We start from the raw sequence: 27,923 nt of genomic DNA, 5'->3' as shown, positions 1-27,923 counted from the left end.
GTGAGTGAGTGTGAGTGCTGGGTAGGGTGGTGGCCGTTACGTTCGGGGCAACGGCTACGGCAGTGGAGAAGTAAGAAGAGAAACAACGTCCGGCGCTTCCGCCTTCGCTTAGGAGGAGGAGGAGCTGGTAGGGAAAGGAAAGTGATTCGCCCTGGGCCTGGACTAGACAGAGTCGGGCTGGTGGGGGTCTGGGCTATGAGCCTTTGAGGGTCGCTTGGGACGCGGAGCGAGACACGAGAGCCGAGAGGTATGTCTCAGCCGCCGCCGCCGCCTCCGCTGCCTCCGCCACCTCCTCCCCCCGAGGCTCCGCAGACTCCGCCGTCCCTGGCGGCGGCGGCTCCTCCGGGGGGGCTCTCGAAACGGAGAGACCGGAGAATCCTCTCCGGGAGCTGCCCGGATCCGAAGTGCCAGGCGCGTCTGTTCTTCCCGGCCTCCGGTTCTGTCAGCATCGAGTGTACCGAGTGCGGACAGCGGCACGAGCAGCAACAGCTGCTGGGGGTGGAGGAGGTGACCGACCCGGACGTAGTGCTACACAACCTGCTGCGGAACGCGCTGCTCGGGGTGACAGGGGCACCCAAGAAGAACACGGAACTGGTAAAGGTGATGGGCCTTTCTAACTACCACTGCAAATTGTTGTCGCCCATATTAGCTCGCTATGGAATGGATAAACAGACAGGCAGGGCTAAGCTTCTCCGGGACATGAACCAGGGTGAACTGTTCGATTGCGCTTTATTAGGTGACCGCGCCTTCCTCATCGAACCAGAGCATGTTAACACCGTGGGCTATGGCAAGGACCGCTCCGGAAGCCTCCTGTATTTGCATGACACTCTTGAGGACATCAAGCGGGCCAATAAAAGCCAGGAATGCCTCATTCCAGTTCATGTGGACGGGGACGGACACTGTTTGGTGCATGCTGTGTCCCGGGCTCTAGTAGGCCGGGAGCTCTTCTGGCATGCCTTGAGAGAGAATCTTAAACAACACTTTCAGCAGCACCTGGCCCAGTATCAAGCCCTGTTCCATGACTTCATTGATGCTGCTGAATGGGAGGACATTATCAATGAGTGTGACCCTCTGTTTGTACCACCTGAGGGTGTTCCCTTGGGCTTGAGGAACATCCACATATTTGGCCTTGCCAATGTATTACATCGCCCTATTATTCTGCTAGATTCTCTCAGTGGCATGAGAAGCTCTGGTGATTATTCAGCCACCTTTCTGCCTGGGCTCATCCCTGCAGAGAAGTGCACAGGGAGAGATGGTCATTTGAACAAACCAATCTGTATTGCATGGAGTAGCTCTGGTAGAAACCATTATATCCCCTTGGTAGGCATAAAAGGGGCTGCTTTGCCCAAACTGCCTATGAATTTGCTGCCTAAAGCGTGGGGTGTGCCTCAGGACCTTATTAAAAAGTACATTAAACTTGAGGAGGATGGTGGTTGTGTTATTGGAGGAGACAGAAGTTTGCAGGATAAATACTTACTTAGGCTTGTTGCTGCTATGGAAGAAGTCTTTATGGACAAACATGGTATCCATCCTAGTTTGGTTGCTGATGTCCATCAGTATTTCTACAGGAGGACTGGGGTGATAGGAGTTCAGCCTGAAGAAGTCACAGCAGCTGCTAAAAAAGCAGTAATGGATAATCGCCTTCACAAATGTTTGCTCTGTGGTGCCCTTTCTGAACTTCATGTTCCTCCAGAGTGGTTGGCTCCAGGAGGGAAACTGTATAACCTGGCAAAAAGTACTCATGGACAGCTGAGGCCTGACAAAAATTATAGCTTTCCCTTGAACAATTTAGTTTGCTCATATGATTCAGTGAAAGATGTTCTGGTACCAGACTATGGGTTGAGTAACCTGACAGCTTGTAATTGGTGCCATGGCACATCTGTGCGAAGGGTCAGAGGAGATGGGTCTATTGTGTATTTGGATGGGGACAGAACTAATTCTAGGTCCACTGGTGGCAAATGTGGTTGTGGATTCAAACATTTTTGGGATGGTAAAGAGTATGACAATCTACCAGAAGCTTTTCCTATTACTTTGGAATGGGGTGGAAGAGTGGTCAGAGAAACAGTATATTGGTTCCAGTATGAAAGTGATTCATCTTTGAATAGTAATGTTTATGATGTTGCAATGAAACTTGTTACCAAGCACTTTCCAGGTGAATTTGGGAGTGAAATCCTAGTTCAGAAAGTTGTCCACACTATATTGCATCAGACTGCCAAAAAGAATCCTGATGATTATACTCCTGTAAATATAGATGGTGCTCATGCCCAAAGAGTCGGAGATGTACAAGGACAAGAGTCGGAATCTCAGCTCCCAACTAAAATTATTCTTACTGGACAGAAAACAAAAACTTTGCACAAGGAGGAGTTAAACATGAGTAAAACTGAAAGAACTATTCAACAGAATATTACGGAACAGGCTGCTGTAATGCAGAAACGGAAAACAGAGAAGTTAAAACAAGAACAAAAAGGGCAGCCCAGGACTGTTTCTCCTAGTACCATTCGTGATGGTGCATCCTCTGCACCTGCTACCCCTACCAAGGCTCCCTATTCACCAACAACTTCTAAGGAGAAAAAGATCCGAATAACAACTAATGATGGACGGCAGTCCATGGTTACACTTAAGTCTTCAACAACCTTTTTTGAACTTCAGGAAAGCATAGCCAGAGAATTTAACATTCCTCCATATTTACAGTGTATTCGATATGGCTTTCCTCCTAAAGAGTTAATGCCACCCCAGGCAGGAATGGAAAAGGAGCCAGTTCCTTTACAGCATGGTGACAGAATTACAATAGAGATTCTAAAAAGTAAAGCAGAAAGTAGTCAGTCTGCTGCAGCACACTCGGCCCACACTGTGAAACAAGAAGAGATTGCTGTTACTGGTAAACTATCTAAGGAACTTCAGGAGCAAGCTGACAAAGAAATGTACTCCTTGTGTCTTTTAGCAACATTAATGGGTAAGATCATTTTAACCTAGATGGTTATTTCTTAATTGTGAATATAATGCATTGAGTTTTTCTGTTGTCTTCGTGAAAAAAAATCTGTGGTCACCGTAAAAACTCTTCAATTATATATATAGTTTAGGAGGAGATTATTTTTAGTTTTTTGTTTTTTTTTTTTTTTACAGTTAATGGATATATGTTAGCATGATTCTCTACTAAAGTCAATATTTAGGACAACATAACTAAGAAAGTGAAAGTAGTCTCTTAACTGTCACCAGATTATTTAAATATAATTTATTGTTGTAAATTTTTTTTAATAGCCTTATAGTGTATCTATTTAAAACGTTTTAAAATATTTTACCTCCTGGGCTCTATTGAGCCTGCCCACTTTGTCCCTTTTCATTTATTTTTAAATTTTCTTTTCCTGCATGTCATGTGATTTCAGGACTTCCTGTTTGATGAATTGCAGTTTCTGGTGTTTATATTCTCACTGCTCTCCCACCTAATAGTCTCTGTCCTCCATTTCCTGTTCTTCCTTTCCCAGTTTATCACATTTTTATTTGTACATTAGGATTTGTGCTTAAGTTATTTCCTTGCTTACTGACTCTGTGCCATCAATTGTAATAAACTATTATAACTCATGAGAAATACAAGAAACAGGTAGATGTTAATGGGGTTGCTTAAGAAGCATTTCTTTTTAATAATTCAGCATAAATTAAAAATATCAACTAAATATGTAATCTAAAGCTTTAGATGATTTGGGATATGATCCAATGGTGCACTTCTAACATTATTTTTATTTGCTTAATCTTTGTTTTCAAAATCACTCTTAATATGCTTTACTAAGGCTTAAAGTAGAATTAAAATTTATGTTACATATTAGAAGAGCCTTATTTTTGCTGAGATTAGAGCTTTTAACTGGAAAAGTGATCTGGGTTTTGATTCTTTTTTCTAAGAGTAGTAAATATCAGTGAATTGGGCCTTGACCTACCAAAATGAAGATTATTTATTCCTGGCTTGTTAAATTTGGGGGGCCTAGAAGTTAATAGGAGATTTAAAAGCTCTGTACACATTTATAACTGGATATTGCTGATTTTATTTTGGCAGACATAGCCATCGAATTGGGGGATATGTCAAGAAATGTACTAGGCACACTGTATTTCTGTTTCTTAGGGTTTCTGGTTTCTTAGAGACTACATGAAAGATTGTGTGATCTTTGGAGTCAGAAAGACCTAGAATTTGAATCTTGGCTCCACTGCTTATTAGTGATTCAGGCAAGCTGCTTAACTCCCCAGTACTTTCAGTTGCCTCTTCTCTACAAAATACCCTTTGTAGTTGGGACACAGGGCAACAATAAAATACTCCTAGAACTCTGAAAATTAAATAACATCGGCAGAGAATGGATAAAATTAGGTATATGCAGAAGGTACTTTAAAAACTAGCAATCTCCCAGGTAAAAAACAGGAAAGAGAAGGCCTTCCTCAATAGAAGATGAACTCTTGAGGATGTGGCTCATCTCTTATCTAAACTTGGATGCTCAGTACCTAGTATAGTGCCCAGCAGGTTGCAGGCACTTTGAAATGTTTTTGATTGCATTAAATAGATGACATTAACATGTCTAAAGAAAGGCTGTGTCAGCAGAAATGGAATGGATGGTCAGCATTGAACGTTGAAAAAGAGTTGAAAAGCAGAATTTGGCACTGTTTAGACACTGCTGTACAAAGGGAAAAGATACATCATCTAGAGTTCATGAAAATTCTGGTAACTAGAAAGGTAATCTCTAGGGTGGGAATATTTTATCAGTCCTCACCACGGCCTGGCTGAAAGAACTGTATCCCTTTAGAGATTCTGTATTCATCAAGTATCTGTTCTGAACACTCATTTAACTTCCTGATATAAGTACTGATATACAGGTGAGAGTGCAGATGAGGATTACGTTCACTTAGAAGGCTGTGTTCTCCATTGTAAATAAATAAATGGCAAGAGTGAGATTATGATCCATACTTTAAGTCTGGTCAGCATAATAATATATTTTATAATGCAAATCAGTAAAATATAGTTCTGGTTTATAATTAGTCACTTTTTGAGTTTAGTTTGAGGTTTCTGGACCTGAGTATCTGAGTACTAGACTGTGGACTGCAATGAGTTCAACAACATAATGTCTTGTTGTGATCCCTTCCCTCTTTACCTCCAACATTTATGTTGCTGACCTTATAAACCCATACATCTCTTTAAATCTATTCCCAACACAAATTTGAGCATAAAAAGAGTGTTTTGTTATTTTTAAAAAATTTTTTACGGTAGCACTTGAGAGATTTTCTGCTGTAAAACAGTACTAAGAGAGTGCCTGGCCTGTATTAGTCCCTCTATAAATATTCGTTCTTTACCTCTCTGATTTTCTTATAACTGTATTTGAATTATGTAGAAGATAATCTTTTTGTTTGTTTTGTTTTGTTTTTATTTAGAGAGAGAAAGCATGAGTGGGGGTGGAGGGGCAGAGGGAGAGGGAGAAAGAATCCGAAGCAGGCTCCATGCCCAGGACAGAACCTGATGCAGGCTCGATCCCATGACCCTGAGACTGTGACCTGAATCTAAATAAAGAGTGGGACACCCAACTGCCTGAGCCACCCAGGCATCTCTAGAAGATATTCTTTTTATTATTATTATTAAAGATTTTATTTATTTATTTGACCGAGAGGGGGAAAGCACAAGTAGGCAGAGTGGCAGGCAGAGGGAGAAGCATGCTCCTCGCTGAGCAGAGGGGCCCAATGTGGGGCTTGATCTCAGGACCCTGGGATCATGACCTGAGCCGAAGGCAAATGCTTAACCCACTGAGCCACTCAGGTGCCCCGCCCTAGAAGATATTCTTTTTTTTTTTTTTTTAAAGATTTTATTCATTTATTTGACAGAGAGAGAGACGGCAAGAGAGGGAACACAAGCAGGGGGAGAGGCAGAAGCAGGCTTCCTCCCGAGCAGGGAGCCCGATGCGGGGCTCGATCCCAGGACCCCGGGATCATGACCTGAGCCGAAGGCAGACGCTTAATGACTGAGCCACCCAGGCGCCCCCTAGAAGATATTCTTAATAAAAAGTGATGTGTTGGTAAAAATGTCAATTTGGGAATAAATATATACACACACACACATATACAACCTTATGTAAGGAGTGCTGGAGAAATATTGATGTTTAGTTTGGAGAGGGCTGGAAAACGACAGAGCTTATTTAGAAAATTGCAAATTTCAAAATGCAGAAATTACTTTGTGAATTACCAGATACGAGCTAAGCTGCTGATACGTTAGTTTAGAAAAAGAGTGCATCAAGCCTTATGCTGTTCGAATAACTGGCTTCTTCTCATTTAGGTTTAGGCTTACATACCACCTTCTTAGAGAGACTTTTTCTGACCATTATCTAAGGGTTTGAGAGACCTTTGCTAACCACTCTAAGTAGGTCCCCTCTATCATTGTATCGTGTTCATTTCTCTCATACCCTATTACAAGTTTTCATTATCTTCTTTGTTGGTTTACTTATTTATTTGCTTACCCCACTGTATTGTAAACTCCACAAAGGCAGAGACGGTAGCCTGTTTTATTCACTGATGAATACTTTATCACTTAGTACAGGGCCTGGCACTTATTAGGTGCCAAATAAATGCTTGCTGAATGAATGAATGCAATTTTTTCAGCAAAATGAATGTTTTGCTATGAGCTAGAGATTGTGCTGGAGATACAAAGATGAATGAGACATAGTCCTTGACCTCCATAAACTTAGCTGCAGGATCTCAACTGAGGGCATTATAATTATTATTTATTTGTATCAACAAATGCATCAGTCTTTTGCTTAGTATGAACCATTCATGGAACTAGTCACTTTGAATATGAGAGTTTAAAATGAAATAATGTTCTACCTGTAATATTTCACATTTAAATCTGCTTTATCCAGACTAGTTGGAGGTTACTGAACAATTTTTGCAGATTGTCATCTTCATTATTTATATGTGAGTGAGTTTGGCATTAAAAAATATGTTATTCAGTTTTCTTGTAGACCATTTTTTGGTGGATTTTCTTTGTGGTAAGCATGACAGATGGCCTAACAGCCATCATAAATACTAGGCTAATTTTTTTTTTTCTTAGTAGTGTATTCCACTAAGTTTCTAGTTAATTTTCTTTTTCAAGAGATAAAGACAGATTTGTGAAAAACAGAATCTGTCAGTTTGGAGTTGCTTTAACAGAATTGAGCTACTTGTGATATTTACCCCACTTCACTATAAAGGTTAGCAGCCTTTCAGGAGTTGAGAAACTTGTTTGATTTTTATATATCTTTTATCTTCCTGAAAGATGCATATAGATATATCTTAAGATAAATGTATGTTATACATGAATTTATACTATCATACTTTGAAGATTAAGTTAAACATTGATTCTGTTCCTTTCTGTACTCAACTATTTTGACACCTTTTATTTTCCTTTATATTTTTTCAATTACAAGATTATATTATTTTTAAATATTCAAAGAATTCAAGTGTATGTAAAGTAAAATATGATAGTTGTCGTTAACATTTTTACTTCCCAGAGAAAATCAGACTGTGTGTGTGTGTAAACATTTACACACAGGTTTGTGTGCATGTATATGTATGATAAATACATCTTGTAATGCTAATGATGACGCTAAAAGTTGTATGGGCTGGATATACTTCAGGGACTTGGTATAAGGAGAGAAACAGGCATGCCTTTCTTAGAAATGGTTTTGACTATTGGTAAGGTAGATACATTTTTAGATGGGAGGATCTGCAGGAAGGGTAGAGAGATGGCAACAATTCTTTCAGTTAACGAATAGCTTTAGGATTATTTCTAGTAGAAATAGTCCCATGTTTCTAGTTTAAATTTACATTTTGGCCAGTTTATTTTATGGTGATAGATACTTGAGTTCAGAGTTAATTTTAGATATCTTGGGGGGGGGGTCTTTAAAAATACATATTTTTTTCTTTTTTAAGTTTATTTATTTAGTAATCTACAACCAATGATGGGTTCAAACTCAGGATCCCAAGCTCAAGAGTCATGGGACTTCCGACTGAGCCAGCCAGATGACCTTACAAAGATATTTCATTTTATTACTCAGCCATAGAAAAAGAATGAGATCTCGCCATTGTGACAACATGGATGGACCTAGAGGGTATTATGCTAAGTAAAATAAGTTAGACAGAGAAAGACAAATACCATATGATTTTATTTACATGTGGAATCTAAAACACAAAACAAAAAAGCAGAAACAGGCCCATAAATTCAGAAAACAAACTGATGGTGGGGGGTGGAGGGGAGTGGGCAAAATGGGTGAAGAGGAGTGGGAAGTACAGGCTTCTAGTTATGGAATGAATAAGTCATGGGAATGAAAGGTACAGCGTAAGGAATATAGTCAATGGTATTGTAATAGTGTTGTATGGTGACAGGTGGTAGCTACGCTTGTAGTGAGCATAGCATAACGTATAGAGTTGTCAAATCACTGTGTTGTACACCAGAAACTAATGTAACATGTGTCAATTATACTTCACTAAAAACATATATATATTTCATATAGATGTTAGACTTTAAAATTTGCTCACTTCATAAATTGCAAAGTAGAAACTTCAAAGTGCTTTTTTAAAAAGCCAGTTAAAAATTGGAATGATGAGCTTTTAAGCCCACTTTTAAACCCGTGATTTTATTATTAGTAGTAAAAGTTAAAAAAATGTGATATTTTAAAAAAATGTGCACTTTAATATACTTTTTAAAAATTAAAAATTCTTAAAGAGGAAAAAAGATAAACCAAAAGAAAAACCATCCATAATACCACTGCCATATATAACTACTGTTTCGGTAGGAGAACTGAAGACTTAGGAGGAAGGATTTGAGGAAGACAAAATGTGAACAGAGGTTATTGATGATAGTGGTATAGACTTTTTTTCTACATTTATATGTACACACAATGTGCTGAATATAAGTATTTTATTGTTTACTATGAAGAAACAGATAAATTATAAAGTAAAATTAATTGGGGGCTAACAGAAATATGAGTTAATATAATATTTGCCAAATGCTTTACCAAGCTATTCCTGTTCTCTAAGAGTTTGCTTTCTAATGGAATGGTAGAAAAATAAATCTTTCCCTTTTTGGTAAGATCTACTCTCTTAGTAACTTTCAGATATACAATACAGTATTATTAACTGTAGTTACCATGCTGTACATTACATCCCCATGGCTTATTTATTTGATAACTGGAAGTTTGTAACTAAAAGTCTTTCCCTTCGTTTTCGCTGTGATTTTTTTTTTTATTAGATTCATGAAGAGGTATAGATGGTTCCATTAGTTATATTTTATCCATATTAACACTGAAGAACAGTTGTCATTGTGCTGCTTCATTTAAGTTTTTCTGAACTTCTTTCAGGCATTGTTAAAAGGAAAAACCTCATTTATACTGTTCATTCATATACATTCATTCAGTGAATGTTAAGAGTGGTACTGTCTCCTCAGCACTGTGTCAGGCCCTGGGAATAGAAAGTCAGATAGACCGCTGACCTTTTCCTGACTTTGAGAAGCTAGTCTAGAAGGGGAAGCAGAAAAGTACACTAAATTAACCTGCAGTGTGATGAGAACTGTGGTGCTCATCTGCATAAAAGTAGCAAGGAAGGTACCTACCTACCTGCCACTCTGAAGAATCTAAGAGGAAGTGACACCTAAATTGAGTTTTAAAGAATATATAGTAATTATTGACCTTTGGGAACCAGACCAGTTTGGTGGTGTTGCTTTGTAAAAGTCAAGTTAGGGTGCAGTGAGAGATGTGAGTTAGGAGAGAATGCAAGGATGACTCTTCGAGTGCCTTTATCTGCCATGAAAAAGGAGCTTGGGCTTTATGGTATGGTTTTGGGGAACCATTAAAGGTGTAACTCGGAAGAAGGAGGGATTTGAGGAGAACAAGACTGGAGGGAAAACCAGTGAGGACGTGGTGGTAGTATTGCAGGCAGGAGACAGGCCTGAACCAGGGCAGTTGTAGGATGAATGGGGGCAAATGCAGTGGAGAGCAGTATGATGCTGATGGGGCACTTGTACAGAGTGTCACAATTCCTGCTTCCTGATCTCTAATCTCTCTTCTTGGTTCTGTTACCAACAAACATGACTTAGTGGAAGTATTTGTATACCAAAGGAAATAATTTGCCTATTTTTTCCTCCCAACCAGTTGTTGATGCCAGGGATTTCTACAAGAAAAGACTGGATAGTTCTGTCATTTGTTGTAACACAATTTGACCTCTGGTAAAGGTTTAATATCAGTGGAAAGGGAGGGCTTAAGCTTTGGATTCAAATCCTGCCTCAGCCACTTACAAGCTGTTTGATCTTAGGAGAATTGCTTAAACTCCCTAAGTTTCTTTCCTTTTCTGTAAAATAGGGCTTAGTTGTGATGAGAAAACAAAACTGTGTAAAGTGCCTTCTCAAAGCTGGGTAGATAATAGAGGTTTCGATTTATTTATCCTTCCCTTAAAGGAACAGAGCATGCATACTTAATGAGGCCACATACTGCTCTGAAGGGGGGTGAAGTTTGGTTCTTGGGAGAGGGAGAGGGTAAACAAAATCTTTAATGAATAAAACTCTGATATACTGCAGTACATAAACAGATAAGCAGTATATCTGTATTTCTGTAGTATTCAAATGCCACAGAGGAGGCAGCTAAGCAAAATGTTTTAAAGGGATCCTTAGGAATAATTTTAAAAAAAGATCCTTAGAGGGACAGAATGAAAACAAGGTTGATAAACACTCCAATAGAGTTCTTACTTAGAGTTCTGCCTGCTTAAATAAGGAAGAGTAAGGTATGTAAAATACTAGGAAATGTCATTTTTAAAATTAGTATTTAATGGTGGACAGTTCTGGAGAATTCACTATTTTAAGACCTATTCAGACTTCTACCAAAAAAACTTAAGTGCTACCATATAATTTTTATTTATTTGAGAGAGAGCGCACAAGCAAGGGGAGCAGAAGGCAAAGGGAGGGGGAGAAGCAGGGTCCCCACTGGGCAGGGAGCCCGATGTGGGACTCCATCCTAGGACCCCAGGATCATGACCTGAGCTGAAGGCATAGGCTTAACTGACAACCACTGGGGCGCCCCACTACTATATAATTTTTATATGTTTTTCAAATAAATTATATTCTGAGTACTTTATAAAATACTTAGTACATTTAAGGTAACATTGATAATAACTAAATGAAAGGTTATTGCCATAGAAATAATTTTTTTTTAAGATTTTATTAATTTATTTGAGAGAGGGAATGAGAGAGAGAAAGCATGAGAGGGGGGAGGGTCAGAGGGAGAAGCAGACTCCCTGCTGAGCAGGAGCCTGATGTGGGACTCGATCCTGGGACTCCAGGATCATGACCTGAGCTGAAGGCAGTCGCTTAACCAACTGAGCCACCCAGCCACCCTGCCATAGAAATAATTTATCCAAATGAAGTTTAATGATAAGTTCAGCAATCGGAACTTCTACTGTAAGTTGTTAACATTCTGTATTTGGAGGCTTTTATTAATATTCAAAATTTAAAATTAAATTCGTGTGCCCACCCTTAAATTTAGCCATATTCTGGTAATACTGTATCATTAGTGAATGAAGTGTTTGTGTGTAAGTAAATGTTCTAGTAAACTGAAACTTTAAGCGCCAAGGCTTTTAAAATTTGCATACTTTAATCTGATGTACTGAGTACTCTAAACTTCAACCAACTGCCATGCAAATTCATATTCCTGTTTATAAATGTGGGAAGGGGTTAGAGCTCTGAGAGATTGCATGTACATAATGATTAAGCCACGTCATTAGTAACCTCCATTCAAAAATAAAAATTTAACCTTTCTTTGTTAAGATTAACTGAAAAAAAGTCCTGATTGTAAATGTAGCATATATACAGTATCAGATTAGAAAATAGTGAAAGTATAAAGAAACAAAAACAATCATTCCACAAACCAAAAGTAACTAATTTTTAAAAAAAGATTTATTTATTGGGGCATCTGGGTGGCTCAGTCCATTAAGTGTCTGCCTTTGGCTCAGGTCATGATCCCGGGGTCCTGGGATCGAGCCCCGCATCGGGCTCCCTGCTCTGTGGGGAGCCTGCTTCTCCCTCTCCCTCTGCCTGCCGTTCCCCCTGCTTGTGTTCACTCTCGCTCTCTCTTAAAAAAAACAAATCTTAAAAAAAAAAAAAAAAAAAAAAGATTTATTTATTTATTTTAGAGGGTGGGGAGGGAAAGCGAGAATCCCAAGCAGGTTTCGCGTTGAGCGTGGAGCCTGACGCCGGGCTTGACCCCACAATGCTGAGATCACAACCTGAGCTGAAACCAAGAGTCAGACACTTAACTGACTGTGCCACCCAGGCACCCTCAAAAGTAACTAATTTTTACGTTCCTTCTATTCTTCATTAACTTTTTGAACAGTGATTATCTGTCTTTTTATTTGAAACTTCTTATTGAAATAGTCACTGTCAAGGATGTTCTTAAAAAAATGTTTTTGTGAATGGTCATTTGCTTGTGGTATTTTGTAGATTTCTAAAGGTTATTCTGAATCTCTTCAACAAGGTATTTCTCCCCTAAATTTCTATTTAAGAAAGTCAACTTTGGAACAACACAATACATTAATTACGTACCTTCAGTCTTCCTATTTACTCCTATTTTCTCCCTAGACCCTTCCATCTATTTTTATTTGATTTTAACATAATACAGAATACACAGGGGCACCTGGGTGGCTCAGTCTTTAAGCGTCTGCCTTCGGCTCAGGTCATGATCTCGGCGTCCTGAGATCGAGTCCTGCATCGGGCTCCCTGCTCAGTAGGAAGCCTGCTTCTCCCTCTCCCTCTCCCACTCCCCCTGCTTGTGTTCCCTCTCTTGCTGTCTCTGTCTGTTAAATAAATAAAACTTATATATATATATATATATATATATATAAAATACACAATTCTGTATTTTACTTTGTTAAAAATAAGTATCTTTCCATAACCTTCTCTGTTGCTCTAGTTCAAGGTTGTGAACTGCTTTCCTTTGAGTTGGATTGAGTCTTCAGGTATATTTTGTTTAATATGCCCAGTATTGACTCATGCAGTTTTAAAGACTTTTTTGAATTAGTTTCTACATTTAAAAATTAGGAGAATTCACATGAAAAACCTAGGTTTCTGGCTTCTGAAAAGCCATATGGTCTTAAAACATTGGGCCTACACTCTTCTATGACAGCAGATGGCAGTGGCTGCCACCTTTAGATGGGCCATGGATTTTCTAGTTTACCACAGTCCCATCACTCCATATCATCTCTTTATGTTATACCAAGCTGTGTTACTCATTTGGGAGATCTGCCTTGCAATCTCTGTTCAAGGTTAATCATTAAGCAACCTTGGGTTGAACTCTTTTGTTTGTTGCCAATACTATATCTGTTTTTATTTTACAGGAGAAGACGTATGGTCTTATGCAAAGGGACTTCCTCACATGTTCCAGCAGGGTGGAGTATTCTACAATATTATGAAGAAAACCATGGGTATAGTTAATATCTGATTTTATTCTTAGATAATATATCTCCACTTAGGCTGTTGTAAGATTAAGAAAGGGCAGATATTCTAAAGCTACTTCCATCATTAATTTTTGGTATATGTTCTTCTTTAGCAGTTTGCCTAGTTAAAATGGATTATTATCCTGGTATGATCAGCTATGTTTTCTGCTATAATATTACTAAAAAGTCTCCTATTACTTTCTTGCTCCTATTTTCTCATTAAATTGTGTATATGTTTCTTAGTAACTAAAGACAAATTGTGAAATTAGAAGCAAAAAAAAGAAAGAAATTAGAAACAGATTTGGTTATAATGCTAGTGAATGTACCAGAACCAGATAATACAGTATTTTTGTTGTTGTTTGTTGTTGTTTGTTTACTGTATGTAAATACATACAGTATTTATGTTTTGTTGTTGTTGTTTTGTTGTTGTTGTTTCTCAGTGTCCAAAACACTGAGAAAACACCTCAGTGTTTTCTGAATTTTAAGAAATTACTCATTTTACATTTAACTTCACATTGTGTATGCATTTTGTAAAGATATGTGAAAGTATACAACTGTATCTTCAGGTTTTAAGGTCTTAAGAGAATGATTAGCAGTGTGTGTTTGGACTTCACATGTTTTTTTCAGAGATTTGATGTGAATGATTTTGGCTTTACTCATTTTTTTCATTTTTTCACCTACCTGACCTCCATAGACATTAACTGCATAATCATTATTTATGGTTTTTATCTCTTACACACTTTTTTTTTCCCTTCTTCAAAAAAACCAACCCAACTTGGCTATTGTAGAAATGTTCAAACATACATAAAAGTAGCAAGAATAATATAATGAACCCCTGTTTACCCACCGCTCAGCTTCACAATTATCAGTACATTTGTATTCCCCTCAACTGGACTATTTTAAAATAAATCCCAGACATAATATAATTTCATCTGTAAGAACTTCAGAATGTATCTCTAAAAGTAAGAACTCTTTCTTTTTAAAAAAACTACAATATGATTATCACCTATTAAAAATATGAAAAATAATTTTTAAAACATCACCAATGTTCAGTGAGCTTTTACAATTCCGTGATTTTTTATTGTCTTAAAAAAAATTTTTTTTTCTTTTGGTTTATTTGAATCAGGGACCAAAGAATGGCTGACTGGTTGGTTTCCTTCCTTTCTTCCTTGGTCCTACTTTCCTTCCTTTCCTCCTTCCTTCCTTCCTAAGACAGGATTCTTGAAGCATAATTTGCATACAGTACAATTCACCCTTTGTATGTATATGAATTTTGACAAACATATGCAGCCATGTAGCCACCACCACAATCAAGATACAGAATATTGCCGTCATTCCAAAAAGTTGCCCTGTGCTCCTTTCTAGGTAATCCCTTAACTCCTACCCCCAGGCCTTGACAACCACTGATTTTGTTTGTCTCTTTATGTTTGCCTTTTTCGTATCACCATATAAATGGATTAATATAACCTTTTGTGTCTAGTTTCTTTGATTTAGCACAGGGGTTGGCAAACTACTGCCCAGCAGCCATATCAGGCCTGCTGCCTGTTAATAAAGTTTTCTCAGAACACAGCAAAACAAACAAACAAAAACCCACAGCCACACTCATGTTTACCTCTTGTCTATGGCTGCTTTCACACTACAGTGGCAGAATTGAATAGTTGTGGCAGAGACTATATGGTCTGAAAACCTAAAGTATTTACTGTGTTGCTCCATTACAGAAAAAAAATTGCCAATTTCCGTTTTACTGTTTTAATGCTTTTGAGATTCGTCTATCTGGTTGCGTGTATTAGTTTATTCTCTCATATAGCTGAGTAGTATTCCATTGTATGGATGTATCACATTTTTGAAAATCTATAATCGATTGAAGGACATTTGGGTGATTTTCAGTTTTGGGCTCCTATAGATAAGGCCACTATAAACATTTGTGTATAGGTCTTTGTGTGTGGACATATGTTTCACTTCCCTTTTGTAAATACTTAGGAGTGGGATTGCTGAGTCATATGGTAAGTATATGCTTATCTTTATAAGAAACTCCCAAACCATTTTCCAAAGTAGCTGGACCATTTTGTATTCCTTAGCACTGTATTGGAGTTCCAGTTACTCTGTTCCTTACCAGTACTTGGTAGTATCAGTTTTTGTTTTTAAAACTATTTTAATAGGTTTATAGTATTACCTCATAGTGGTTTTAATTTGCATTTCCCTAATAACTAATGGTGTTGAGCATTTTCTCATGTGCTTATTTTCTTCCTTCTTTTGCTCATTTTTAAATTGGTTTGAATCTTCTTTTTAGTTGAGTTTTGAGAGTTCTTTATATATTCTGGGCACACATCATTTATCAGGTAAGTATTTTGCAAATATTTTCTCCCAGTTTGTAATTTGTCTTTTCATTCTCTTAACAGTATCTTGTGAAGATCAGAGATTTCTAATTTTGGTAACCAGTTTAACAGTTTTTTCTTTTGTACTTTTTGTGCCCTATCCAAAAACATCCTTGCCTAATCAAAGGTGACAAAAATTTTTTTCTGTTTTCTTCTGGCAGTTTTATAGCTTTAGATTTTATATTTAGGTTTATGATCTATTTCAAGTTGATTTTTTATATGTTGCAAGGTATGAGTTGAGGTTCATTTTTTAATGTATGGATATCCAATTGTTCCAGCACTGTTTATTGAAAGAAGTATACCTTAGCCATTGAATTACTTTAGTACCTTCGTCAAAAATCAATTGACCATGGATCATACACTTGAAAAGGATGAATTATATGCAAAATATAGCATCAGTAAAATTATTTTAAAAAATCAATTGACTATATATGTGTGGGTCTATTTTTAGAAACTGTTTTCTGATTTGTTGATCTATGTCTCTCCTTTCGCCAATACCTAGTCTTGATTAAAGTATCATTATAGTAATTCTTTTTTTTTTTTTTTTTAAGATTTTATTTATTTGTGAGAGAGAGAATGAGAGACAGAGAGCAGGAGAGGGAGGAGGGTCAGAAGGAGAAGCAGACTCCCTGCCGAGCAGGGAGCCCGATGCGGGACTAGATCCCGGGACTCCAGGATCATGACCTGAGCCGAAGGCAGTCGCTTAACCAACTGAGCCACCCAGGCACCCTCATTATAGTAATTCTTGAAATCAGTTAGTATGAGTCTTCCATCTTTATTCTTTTTTTTTCTATTTTTTTAAAGTTTTTATTTAAATTCCAGTTAACATACAGTGTAATATTAGTTTCAGGTGTACAATATAGTGATTCAACACTTTGATGCAACACTTGGTGCTCATCACAAGTGCATTCCTTAATCCCCATCACCTATTTGACCCAGTCCCCCACCTACCTCCTCTCTGGTAACCTTCAGTTTACCCTCTACAGTTAAGGATCTGGTTCTTGGTTTGCCTCTCTCTCTCCGCCCCTCTGCTTCCCCCCCCATTTGTTTTGTTTCTTAAATTCCACATGAATAAAATCAAATGGTATTCATTGTTCTCTACCTTATTTCGCTTAGCATAATACTATCTGGCTCCATCCATGTTGTTGCAAACATCTTTATTCTTTTCCAAAAAAAAAATTGGGGGTATTCTAGGTGCTTTGCTTATCCATATAAATTTTAGAATCAGCTTGTTAGTTTCTACAAAAAAGTCTGCTGGGATTTTTATTGTGATTTGTTGACTCTGTAGATCAAATTGAGGATAAATTATATTTTTACAACATCGAATCTTCTGATTCATGAAAACATTGTATTTCTCCATTTATTTAAGTGTTCTTTAATTTCCCTCATCAAAATTTTGTAATTTTCAGTATATAATTCTTACATATCCTTTGTTAGATTTATACCTAAATATTTCATGTTTTGGGAATGCTGTTGTAAAAGATGCTTTTTTAAATATTGCAATTTCCTGGGGCACCTGGGTGGTGCAATCAGTTAAGCATTGGACTCTTAGCTTTGGCTCAGGTCATGATCTCAGCTCAGGATAGTGAGATTGAGCCCCATGTCACCTCTGCACTCAGTGCCAAGTCTGCTTAGGACTCTCTGTCTCTCTGCCCCTCCCCACCCCCGCTGTCTCTCTTGCTCTTTCTCTCTCTCAAATAAATAAATGTTTTTTTAAAAATTCCAACTCCTTTTGTTCTTTGCTAGTGTATAGAAAATAAGATTGGTTTTTAAACTTTTTAAAAAGATTTTATTTATTCATTTGAGAGAGAATGAGAACAAGAGAGATCACAGAGGGAGAGGGAGCAGGAGAAGCAAACTCGCCACCGAGTGGAGAACCTGCGTCGGGTTTGATCCCAGGACTCTGAGACCATGACCCGAGCCGAACGCAGACGTTCAATCGACTGAGCCACGCAGACGCCCCAAGATTGGTTTTTATACATTGACCTTGTATCCTGTGACCTTGCTTAATGCACATATTCTAGTAGCTTTTTAGCAGATTCTGTGGGATTGTTTGTGTAGGTCATCATGTCTTTTGCAAATAAAAGACAGTTTTATTTCTTCCTTTTCAGTCAGTATGCCTTGTATTTCTCTTGCCTCATTGCAGTGGCTATAAGTTCATTGCTGAATAGGTATGGTGAGAACAGACATCCTTTCCTTGTTCCTGAAAGCAATTCAGCTTGTAGGTTTTTCAGAAATGCTCTTTATCAGATTGAGGACATTCCCTTCTATTGATGGTTTACTGAGAGTTTATATTTTGAATGGATGTTGAATTTTATCAGGTGCTCTCTTCCTGCATCTACTGAATGATCTTACAGCTTTTTTTTTTTTTTTAAAGATTTTATTTATTTATTTGAGAGAGAGAGAATGAGAGACAGAGAGCGTGAGAGGGAGAAGGGTCAGAGGGAGAAGCAGACTCCCTGCTCAGCAGGGAGCCCGATGCGGGACTGATCCTGGGACTCCAGGATCATGACCTGAGCCAAAGGCAGTCGCTTAACCAACTGAGCCACCCAGGCGCCCCCTTACAGCTTTTCTATTTAGTTTATTGGTAGGGTGAATTACATTGATTGATTTTTGGATGTTGAACCAACTTTGCGTGCTGGATTCAAATCGCTAAGATTTTGTTGAGTGTTTTGCAACTGTATTCATGGGGCATAATGGTATGTAGTTTTCTTAAAATGACTACTTAATCAGGGTAATGTTGGCTTTATAAAATATAGTTGGGAAGTGTTTGCTCCTCTTCTGTTTTCTGGTAGATTTTGTAATACTTTGATATGGTTATTTCTTTCTTAACTGGTAGAATCCACCAGTGAAGCCATCTGTGCTTGGAGTTATCTTTGCTGGACAGTTTTTAGCTATGAATTTAATTTCTTTAATAGAATCCTCTTAAGTTTATGTATTTTTTCTTGAGTAAGCTTTGTTTTGTCTTTCAGGAAATCTGTCCGTTTCATCCAAGTTAACAATTTTATTGGCATAAAATTGTTCATAATATTCCCTTACTGTCCATTTAATATCTGTAAGGTCTGTAGCTCCTTCATTTCTGATATGGGCAATTTGTGCCTCTCTTGTTTTGCTGACCAGTCCAGCTAATGGTCTATCAGTTTTATTGATCTTTTCAAAGAAACAGGATTTGGTTTCACAGGTTTTCTCTGTTGTTTTTCTGATTTTAGTTTCATTGATTGATGCTTTTACATTTTTTTTCCCCTTCTTTTTGCTTGCTTTGGGTTTAATTTGCCCTTTTCTTTCTAGTTTCTTTGTGTAGAAGCTTAAATTATTGTTTATAAATTTTTGTTTTCTAATAAAAGCATTTAAAGCTATAAATTTCTCTCTCAGCATCCTCCCCCTTATTTTTGCATCCCTTTCTTTTTACTTCCCATTTTCACATTATTCTACATCCTGAATTATATTGATATCAGTTAGTGGTTTTTTAAAAGTTAGTATTTAATTAGGATCGATTAATGGCATTCTCAGTAATTAGGGTAAATATGCACTTTCATGCAAGTGAATGAACTTCCCTCATTTGTTTTTGTGTGGGAGGGGTAGGTGGTGGGTGGTTGTGGGGATGACTTTTGATTATTTACTAAATAGTTTTATGTTTCTGGTTTGAAATTATTTTTAAAATGTTAGCTGTAATGCTAAGACAGTTTAATGGAGAAAGAATTGTTTTTTCAACAAATGGTGCTGGGACAACTGGATATTTACATACAAAAAAATGAAGTTTTGACTTCTGCCTCACAGCAAATAAAAAATGAGCTCAAAATGTATCCACCATCTAGATATAGGAGTTAATACTAGAAAACTTTTAGAAAAAGACATAGGCCTAAAATTCTTGACTTTGGATTTGGCAAAGCCTTCTTAGATATGACACCAAAAGTACAAGCAACAAAAGAAAAAAAATAGACAAATAAAAAGCAAACTTTTATGCTGTAAAGGACACCATCAAGAAAGTGAAAAGATGGGCACCTGGGTGGCTCACTCAGTTAAGCGTCTGACTCTTGATTTCAGCTTGGGTCATGATCTCAGGGTTGTGAGATGGAGCCCCACGTCAGGTTCTGCACTGGGCGAGGAGCCTGCTTAAAATTCTCTGTCTCTCCCCTGCTCTCTCTCTTAAAAAAAAAAAAAAAGTGAAAAGATAGCCCACAGAATGAGAGAAAATTTTTGCAAATTATGTATCTGATAATAGACTTGTATCTAAAATATAAAGAACTTGGGGGCACCTGGGTGTCTCAGTTAGTTAAGCATCTGCCTTTGACTTAGGTCATGATCCCGGGGCATGATTCCAGGGTCCTGGGATTGAGCCCTGCATCAGCTCCCTGCTCAGTGAGGAGTTTGCTTCTCCTTCTCCCTCTGCTCCTCTCCCCTGCTGTGTACTCTCTCTGTCTCTCAAATAAATAAATAAATAAATAAAATGTAAAAAAAAAAAGAACTCATCAATAAACAGGCAAATAACGCGATTAAAAAATGGGCAAAAGATCTGAATAGACATTTCTCCAAAGAAAGTATACAAATAACTGTTAAGTATATAAACTGATGTTTAGATGCTCAGCATCATTAACCATCAGAGAAATGCAAATCAAAACCACAATGACATTGTACTTCACACTCACTAGAATAGCTATAATCAAAAAGGCAGATAATAACTGTTGGCAAGGAGATACAGAGAAATTGGAACCCTCATACTGGTGGTAGGAATGTGAAATGGTGCAGCCACTTGGGAAGACAGTCTGGCAGTTCCTCAAAAGATTTAACATGGTTACAACCCAGCAGTTCTAGTCTTAGGTGTATACCCAAGAGAAATTAAACCTGTCCATGCAAAACTTGTACACAAAGGGGTCGTAATAGCATTTTTCATAATAGTCAAAAGTGGAAAAAACCCAATATTTCCATCAACTGGTGATTGGATAAGTAAGATTTAGTGTATCGATACAATGAAGTATTATTTGGCAATAAAAAGGAATGAAGTATTGGTACATGCTAGATCATGCCTTGAAAAATTATGCTGCATGAGACAAACCAGTCACAAGAGATCGTATATTATTCCATTTATATGAAATATCACAGAATAGGCATACCTAGAGAGAGACAGAGAGTAAATCAGTATTGCCTAGGGCTGGGAGTTAGAGTAGGCGGAGGAAATGAGAGTGACTGCTAATGAATGGGTTTGCGTTTCTTTTTGGGGTGATGAAAATGTTCTAAAAGTGATTGCGGTTTCTTTTTGGGGTGATGAAAATGTTCTAAAAGTGATTGTGGTAGTGGTTGCACAATGCTGTGAATATACTGAAAACCATTCAGTTGTACACTTAAAATGAATTTTATGTGAATTACCTCTCAATAGCCATTATAGTTTTTTAAATGTTACCTGTGTTATTTATCCTTATTAGGAAGTAGTTTAAAACTCTGAAGTAAGAACATCTGAGATCAAATTTTGGTTCTACCACTTGCTCCCTGTGTGACTTCTAAGTCTTAATTTCTTCATTTGTAAAGTGGCTATTATAATCTCAGGGTTGTTAGGATCAAATGAGATTATTATGCACATAAAGCAGTTAGCAAAGGGCCTAGTACCTAATAAATAATTAGCTAATGTTTGTTGTTATTATTAGAATTTTAGCTGTTACGTGCAGAATAATTAAAATTCTTCTGACTATAACAACCATTTGAAATGGTCATTGTCAGAAAATTTTACTTTTCAAAATACAGTTTCTTCTAATATCTGTGGCAGAGTTTTATCTTTTTTAAAATTTTATTTATTCAAGTAATCTCTACACCCGACGTGGGGCTCGAACTCTTGATCCTGAGATCAAGAATCCCATGTTCCTCTGACTTAGCCAGCCAGGTGCCCCTCACCTCTTTTGTTGAGGACAGATTTGTATGGCAAATCATTATTATTATCCTGTGGTCAAAGAATCAAAGTATATCACCCCAAAACACATATACCCATATCCTCCAAAGATTGGAACATACTTCTCTTTTTTCAAATCCGCCCTAACAAACAGATGGTTATATCTACATTGGAACAGAAATATTTCTCAATATAACTAGACTATTAATATTCCTATTCTTTATATTTGGAAAGATATTTTAAAGTTCTTTTGCTTAAAATGTAAGTTTCCTTGCAGGTCTTTATACAGAGATAAATGCAGACATGAATGTCAAATTTAGTTTTAAAACTTGTATAGCTATCTTTATAATGTTGAGTTTTGCTCGTGTTTGAACTTCATGAAAATGGAAATTGAAAATTATGCTATATGCGTTCTCTGTGATTTGCTTCTTTTCTGCAACACTTTTTCAGATTCATTCACATTGATGGGTTCAACTACCATTTTCACTACAGCATAGTATTCTGTTTTATCATTTTAATATTATTCATCCATTGTTCTGATGCATTTCTAGTTGTTTTGATGTAAGGAAGAATGTAGCCCTAAATATTAGTATACATATTTTTTGGTGTATATGTGTGATGGAACTGTTGATATGTGATATAGGAATTTTAATAACACCTTGATTCTTAAAATTCAAAAGGCTATATAAGTTATATAAAACCTAAATGATTTAAAGGGAGCACAACCCGTAAAGTATTTGCATTGGTTTTTTAAAACATATTTAATATATGTGCTGCCGAAGCGAGCACTTTTAAAACATATTTAAAATAATGTAAAAGGTCTAGAAACGGGCGCCTGGGTGGCTCAGTTGGTTAAGCGACTGCCTTCGGCTCAGGTCATGATCCTGGAGTCCCTGGATCGAGTCCCGCATCGGGCTCCCTGCTCAGCAGGGAGCCTGCTTCTCCCTCGGACCCTCCCCCCTCTCATGTGTTCTCTGTCTCTCTCATTCTCTCTGTCTCAAATAAATAAATAAAATCTTTAAAAAAAAAAAAAAAAGGTCTAGAAACTACAGAAATGGGAAACATCACCTATAATTTTTAAATATTTGTCTTATACATACATGTTTTGGCCTGATTGTAATTATAGTACTTAGATTTGTTTCCTTCTATTCATGCACATTTTACTATATATATATGAAGCATCATAGGTTTCTTATTTATATCAATTCTTGATAGCTGCTGCATATTACTTACATCAGGTAGATAGACTGTAATTTTCTTAGCCATTGTCTTCTTGTTGAAAGCTTACATAGATTGTTTCCAGTGTTTCATTGTGAATAATACTGTGATATGTGGGACTATGATTCTTTCCAGGGATGACCAAGGGAAAGCATCACAATAGCAGTCTGGAAACAGTTACAAAACTTTTTGATCTAGTAGAGGAACTAAAACTATTGACTGCCTGATTTACATTAGGCACTCTGTGGTATGCTTTGCGTGTTTTCTCATTTAATCCTCAAATAATCAGTGAAGTCAGTAGTATACCCATCATTATACTTACTTGATAGTATTATAAGGATCTGTTTGTACCTATCTCCTAAGAATTACATTTTATTTGAATCTTCAGGGTCTATTTTAGTTCCTGGCACATAGTGAGACTCAACAGGTGTTATCTATTGAAATGAATGTTTGAAAGTTGCTTAGGGTCATCCCTGGACTTAATCATTCAAAATTCTCTTCTTTGCTGCCTTTGTTTCTTGAGCCAGGTTTTACTTTTCCACATCTGCCTGGCAAAACCTTTGTCTATAATGCTTCTGAAGATAGACTGGAATTGTGTGTGGATGCTGCAGGACATTTCCCCATCGGTCCTGATGTTGACGATTTAGTTAAAGAGGCTGTAAGTCAGGTTCGAACAGAGGCTACTACAAGAAGTAGAGAACCAAGTCCCTCACATGGGCTATTTACAGATCTCTGGTAGGGGATTGGTAATAAGCCGATTCTAAGGGTTGTGGCCTGAAAGGTACTATTGAGACCACATCTCTGATTTTAAATTTTGTCTGTCTCTTTTTTTCAGTTACCTATGCCAAAAATGTTCTGCTAAGAGGAAATTCTAGTTGGATTTGTATTAATGGATACTTACAGCTGAAATGAATGTTTATTTAAAATTACTGTATGTTATTTATTCATTTGCAGTTTAGTTCTTTTCTGTGGTTATTTGGAATAGTCACAGTGAGATACATTAGAACCACTCTAGCTTTTTTCAGAGGAGGGAGGAAAAACTATTCTTAATAACTTACAAAACTGGAGACTACCTAAATGCCCACTAAGCATTCTATAGTTCAGTCATCCTCCACCTCTGTATTTGTATAGCACTAACAATTTCATTCATTTTTAACTAGTTTGCTTTTGCCTTTATATTTTGCCATAAACATACCCATTTGCACCATATGTTATTAAGAGTTCTCTGCTTCATGGGTTCTATGCTGGACATGGAGTCTACTTACAAAAAATAAAAATAAGAGTTCTCTACTTCATCTTTCTTTTGTTGCTGACATAGAAAATCTTTGGTTTTATAAAATTTGAAAACCCCTATTTTTGCATACTTGGAGTATACTTTGAGAAACAAATTTAAAATGTGAGGATATTGGATAGTTTAAAACACACAATTTTCTTATACTCAAGCTGGGAAAAAGTATAAAATTTTGGAATACCAGATAGTGACAATAAGCTCCTCAACTAGAAAATAGAAGCCTGCTTTCAAGTTCTTCTATTGCTACATTAGTTGACTATGAGAAGTAAATTAAATTGCAGGGGCCATTTGAGGAGCATCTGTAAGTCAGGCTTATTTTGGTGGTTGTGACTTACCCGAGAGGAATAAAAGGAGTAACATGAAATATAACTTTTTCAAAGGAATTTAATTAAACAAGATCTTTTTCATTTATTGTGACCAAGTGTCATTTCTTACAGTTATACCAAAGACACAGTGCATTAATCTTAGCTTTCCTAAATATGCCCTCATAATTACTTCTTTAACTATAGGATATCTCATTTTGAAAGTTCATTATCTTTTATATTTGTAAAAGATATATACCTAAGGTACACTGAGAAAACCACTTTTATGCTGGTATTCTGTAATTTAGCAGAATTACTAATAATTTTTAATTTTAATTCACACTGCAGCATATTTTGTGCAACACTTTGCCCTTATAGGTATTTTTGCAAAGTTTTAAATTTGAATTAGTAAATGAAAGTATGTTTTCTTATTGCTTTACTGCAAGCAGTTGTTTTACTAACACTGTTGTTAGTGTTTTCTCATGGCTTAGCTGTTTCAAGCCCTTTTCCTAACTTTGTAACAGGTTATATTTGTAAAAAAAAAAAAAAAATTCGCCTGTGGAACCTACAGTAAGGTCTGTCGTGATATTTTTTAAAAGTATTAAATTCTATTAATAAATATAAATTATTTTTTAATTTGTTTTCAAAACTGTGATCTCGATATTGTTGAAAATTCACTATTTCAACTGTAATTGTCTTTACTACACTTTTAAAGTAAGATTTTAATAAATACGTTTTTTCTCCTTCTTTAGGTATGGCTGATGGCAAGCATTGTACTTTTCCACATCTGCCTGGCAAAACCTTTGTCTATAATGCTTCTGAAGATAGACTGGAATTGTGTGTGGATGCTGCAGGACATTTCCCCATTGGTCCTGATGTTGAAGATTTAGTTAAAGAGGCTGTAAGTCAGGTTCGAGCAGAGGCTACTACAAGAAGTAGAGAATCAAGTCCCTCACATGGGCTGTTAAAACTAGGTAGTGGTGGAGTAGTGAAAAAGAAATCTGAGCAGCTTCATAATGTAACTGCCTTTCAGGGAAAAGGGCATTCTCTAGGAACTGCATCTAGTAACCCGCACCTTGATTCAAGAGCTAGGGAAGCCCCAGTTGTAAGGAAGCATAACACAGGGACAGACTTTAGTAATAGCTCCATTAAAATAGAGCCTTCTGTATTCACAGCTGCTCCTAGTAATAGTGAGCTTATTCGAATAGCTCCTGGAGTAGTTACAATGCGAGACAGCAGGCAGCTTGATCCTGATTTGGTTGAGGCCCAGCGAAAAAAATTGCAGGAAATGGTTTCTTCTATCCAGGCTTCAATGGACAAGCATTTGCGGGATCAAAGTACAGAGCAGTCACCATCTGATCGTCCTCAAAGGAAAGTAGAAGTGAGTTCTGTGAAGTCTGGGAATCTTCATACTGGCTTACCTGAATCTTTTTCTTTAACTGGTGGCACTGAAAATTTGAATACAGAAACAACTGATAGCTGTGTGGCAGAGGCCCTGGGAGCAGCATTTGCCACAAGGTCAAAAGCACAAAAGGGAAATTCAGTGGAGGAGCCTGAAGAGATGGATAGTCAAGATGCTGAGATGACAAACACAACTGAGCCAATGGATCACTCTTGATTTAATTAGAGGCTAATAAAGGCAGAATGTTTATTGTGAATATGTAACATTTGTTGGCTGGGCCACATAACTTGATTAGTCATAAAAAATCTTGTACGTATATAATTCAAAGATTATATCTTGTTATTCAGTGCATGACAGCAAGTGTGTGATTGGCAATAGCTTTTAATATACTGCTGCCCAGGCTGGCTCTGAATTCCTATAAATTAGTTATTAGATCTGCTGAGATGAGTTTCTTCCATATATGTGGTTCATTGGAAGTTTTTTGTAATTCTAATTCCATGAAAGTCTTAATGTTTCAAACATGAAAATTCTCTTGCTAATGTTTGATTTTCTGAAAAGGCTAGAACTGAGTGGGGAATGAGATTTTGCTAACATTGATGTCATCCAGGTAACCATTCCACATATTTATTAGAGTGTCAAAAGATTTATGTAAATTTGAAGGTTATCAGAACTACATTGTATCTTAAAATTCATAGAAGGATTTATTAGATACTGGGATCCTGACATTTCCGTGAATGTAAACACATTCATAGAGATATGTATTCTTGATGAAACTATCTTGAGAATGGAGTGTAATGATATAACATTTTGCTGATTGAGCAAGGCTAGGGGGACAATATCTATTCTAGAATGATAAAGTCAATGTGATTCAGTAATGTTGCTGTCTGAGCCAACACAGCCAACTGTGTGCTCTATTGTTGATAATATGTTACCATTATTTTTTTAATCCTGGCCTGGTCAAGTACCACTGAATTCTTTTTTCTTTAATCTTGCAGAAAAGTTGATTGCAAAGTGTGGTATAAAATATAAAAATAATGGTAGCAGTAGTTAATCTCTAATTTTCAGAGTCTGTCAGATTCACAGAGAATTTATATATAAGAATTTATCTTTACGAATGAGTTACATTGTTCTACAATTTTGATCAATGGTATTTAAGCTTGTATATGCTAAGTGTCTTTGAACCCCTTTGAACCAAAAATGTTTCCTTTTTTCCTTAGCATCCATAACATTTTCTTTATCTATTGGCTTCACTTGGATTTGGATACAAATTTTACTGCATCAGACCCTGATCAACTGGGCATTTGCTTAAATAGTGTATTCATCAAATCTTTAGTGCCAGTTTCCTCAAAAAGCAGCCTTTCATGCTTATTATCTTAAAGACAAAGAATGTTTATCCTGAGATTGGTATTGCACTATTTTATCCTGTTCTGCAAGTCTGTATTCTGAAATGTACATTTCAATCCATCTTTTTCCTTTGTTCACTGAAATTAAGTTGAATTTGAATGGATGAAAGACAAAATGTATATTAATACAATCTCTTATCTAGAGCATTCAAAGCCTGGCTGTCTCTGTTTGCACATGTAACAGATGCAGAACTGTGTTTGCAGTCTAAGAAAATGTACATCAGAAAGTATATTATCAGGTGTTTCAAAATTTCAATCTATTGATTCATAACGAATATAGACAGTACTTTGACTTGTGTTTCCAAAGGAGGGAGGTTTTGGATTTCTTTCTATGAAAGTATCTCTGACTTAATCCACTTACTAAATGAACTACTCCATTTGAATAAGGAAAGAATGGAGAATCTAGACATTTTGCAGGTGATACCTGAGCAAGATATATATTTGGGTTAATTTTATCACAATGTCACATTTTAAACCATATTTTATCTCGATTTTTCTAAATTTACTTTCAATTATCTTAATATCTAAAGAGCAGGAAAATTTAGGACTTTTATATTGTGCATTAGTTTTGCATAAAGAACTAC

General features: G+C 36.8%; 1 protein-coding gene across 1 annotated transcript; it reads left to right on the top strand.

The window, feature by feature from the left end:
* On the top strand, window positions 1-27,923 carry VCPIP1 (valosin containing protein interacting protein 1). Its single transcript, XM_021688188.1, has 3 exons — window positions 1-2,953; window positions 13,372-13,458; window positions 25,287-27,923. Exons 1-3 carry the CDS (start codon window positions 250-252, stop codon window positions 26,150-26,152), a joined length of 3,657 nt encoding a protein of 1,218 aa, XP_021543863.1. The 5' UTR covers window positions 1-249; the 3' UTR covers window positions 26,153-27,923.

This window comes from Neomonachus schauinslandi, chromosome 4 (assembly GCF_002201575.2).
Source record: "Neomonachus schauinslandi chromosome 4, ASM220157v2, whole genome shotgun sequence".
Taxonomy (NCBI): domain Eukaryota; kingdom Metazoa; phylum Chordata; class Mammalia; order Carnivora; family Phocidae; genus Neomonachus; species Neomonachus schauinslandi.
The sequence above is the reverse complement of the archived record's forward strand: the minus strand, read 5'-3'. Positions and strand labels throughout refer to the sequence as shown.

What these genes read in the sequence shown, in the direction of transcription:
- VCPIP1 (XM_021688188.1), top strand. Translation starts at nt 250, where the DNA reads ATGTCTCAGCCGCCGCCGCCGCCTCCGCTGCCTCCGCCACCTCCTCCC. An exon ending in TCTTTTAGCAACATTAATGG is followed by an intron (nt 2,954 to 13,371) that starts GTAAGATCATTT and finishes TTTATTTTACAG; the next exon opens with GAGAAGACGTATGGTCTTAT. An exon ending in TATTATGAAGAAAACCATGG is followed by an intron (nt 13,459 to 25,286) that starts GTATAGTTAATA and finishes CTCCTTCTTTAG; the next exon opens with GTATGGCTGATGGCAAGCAT.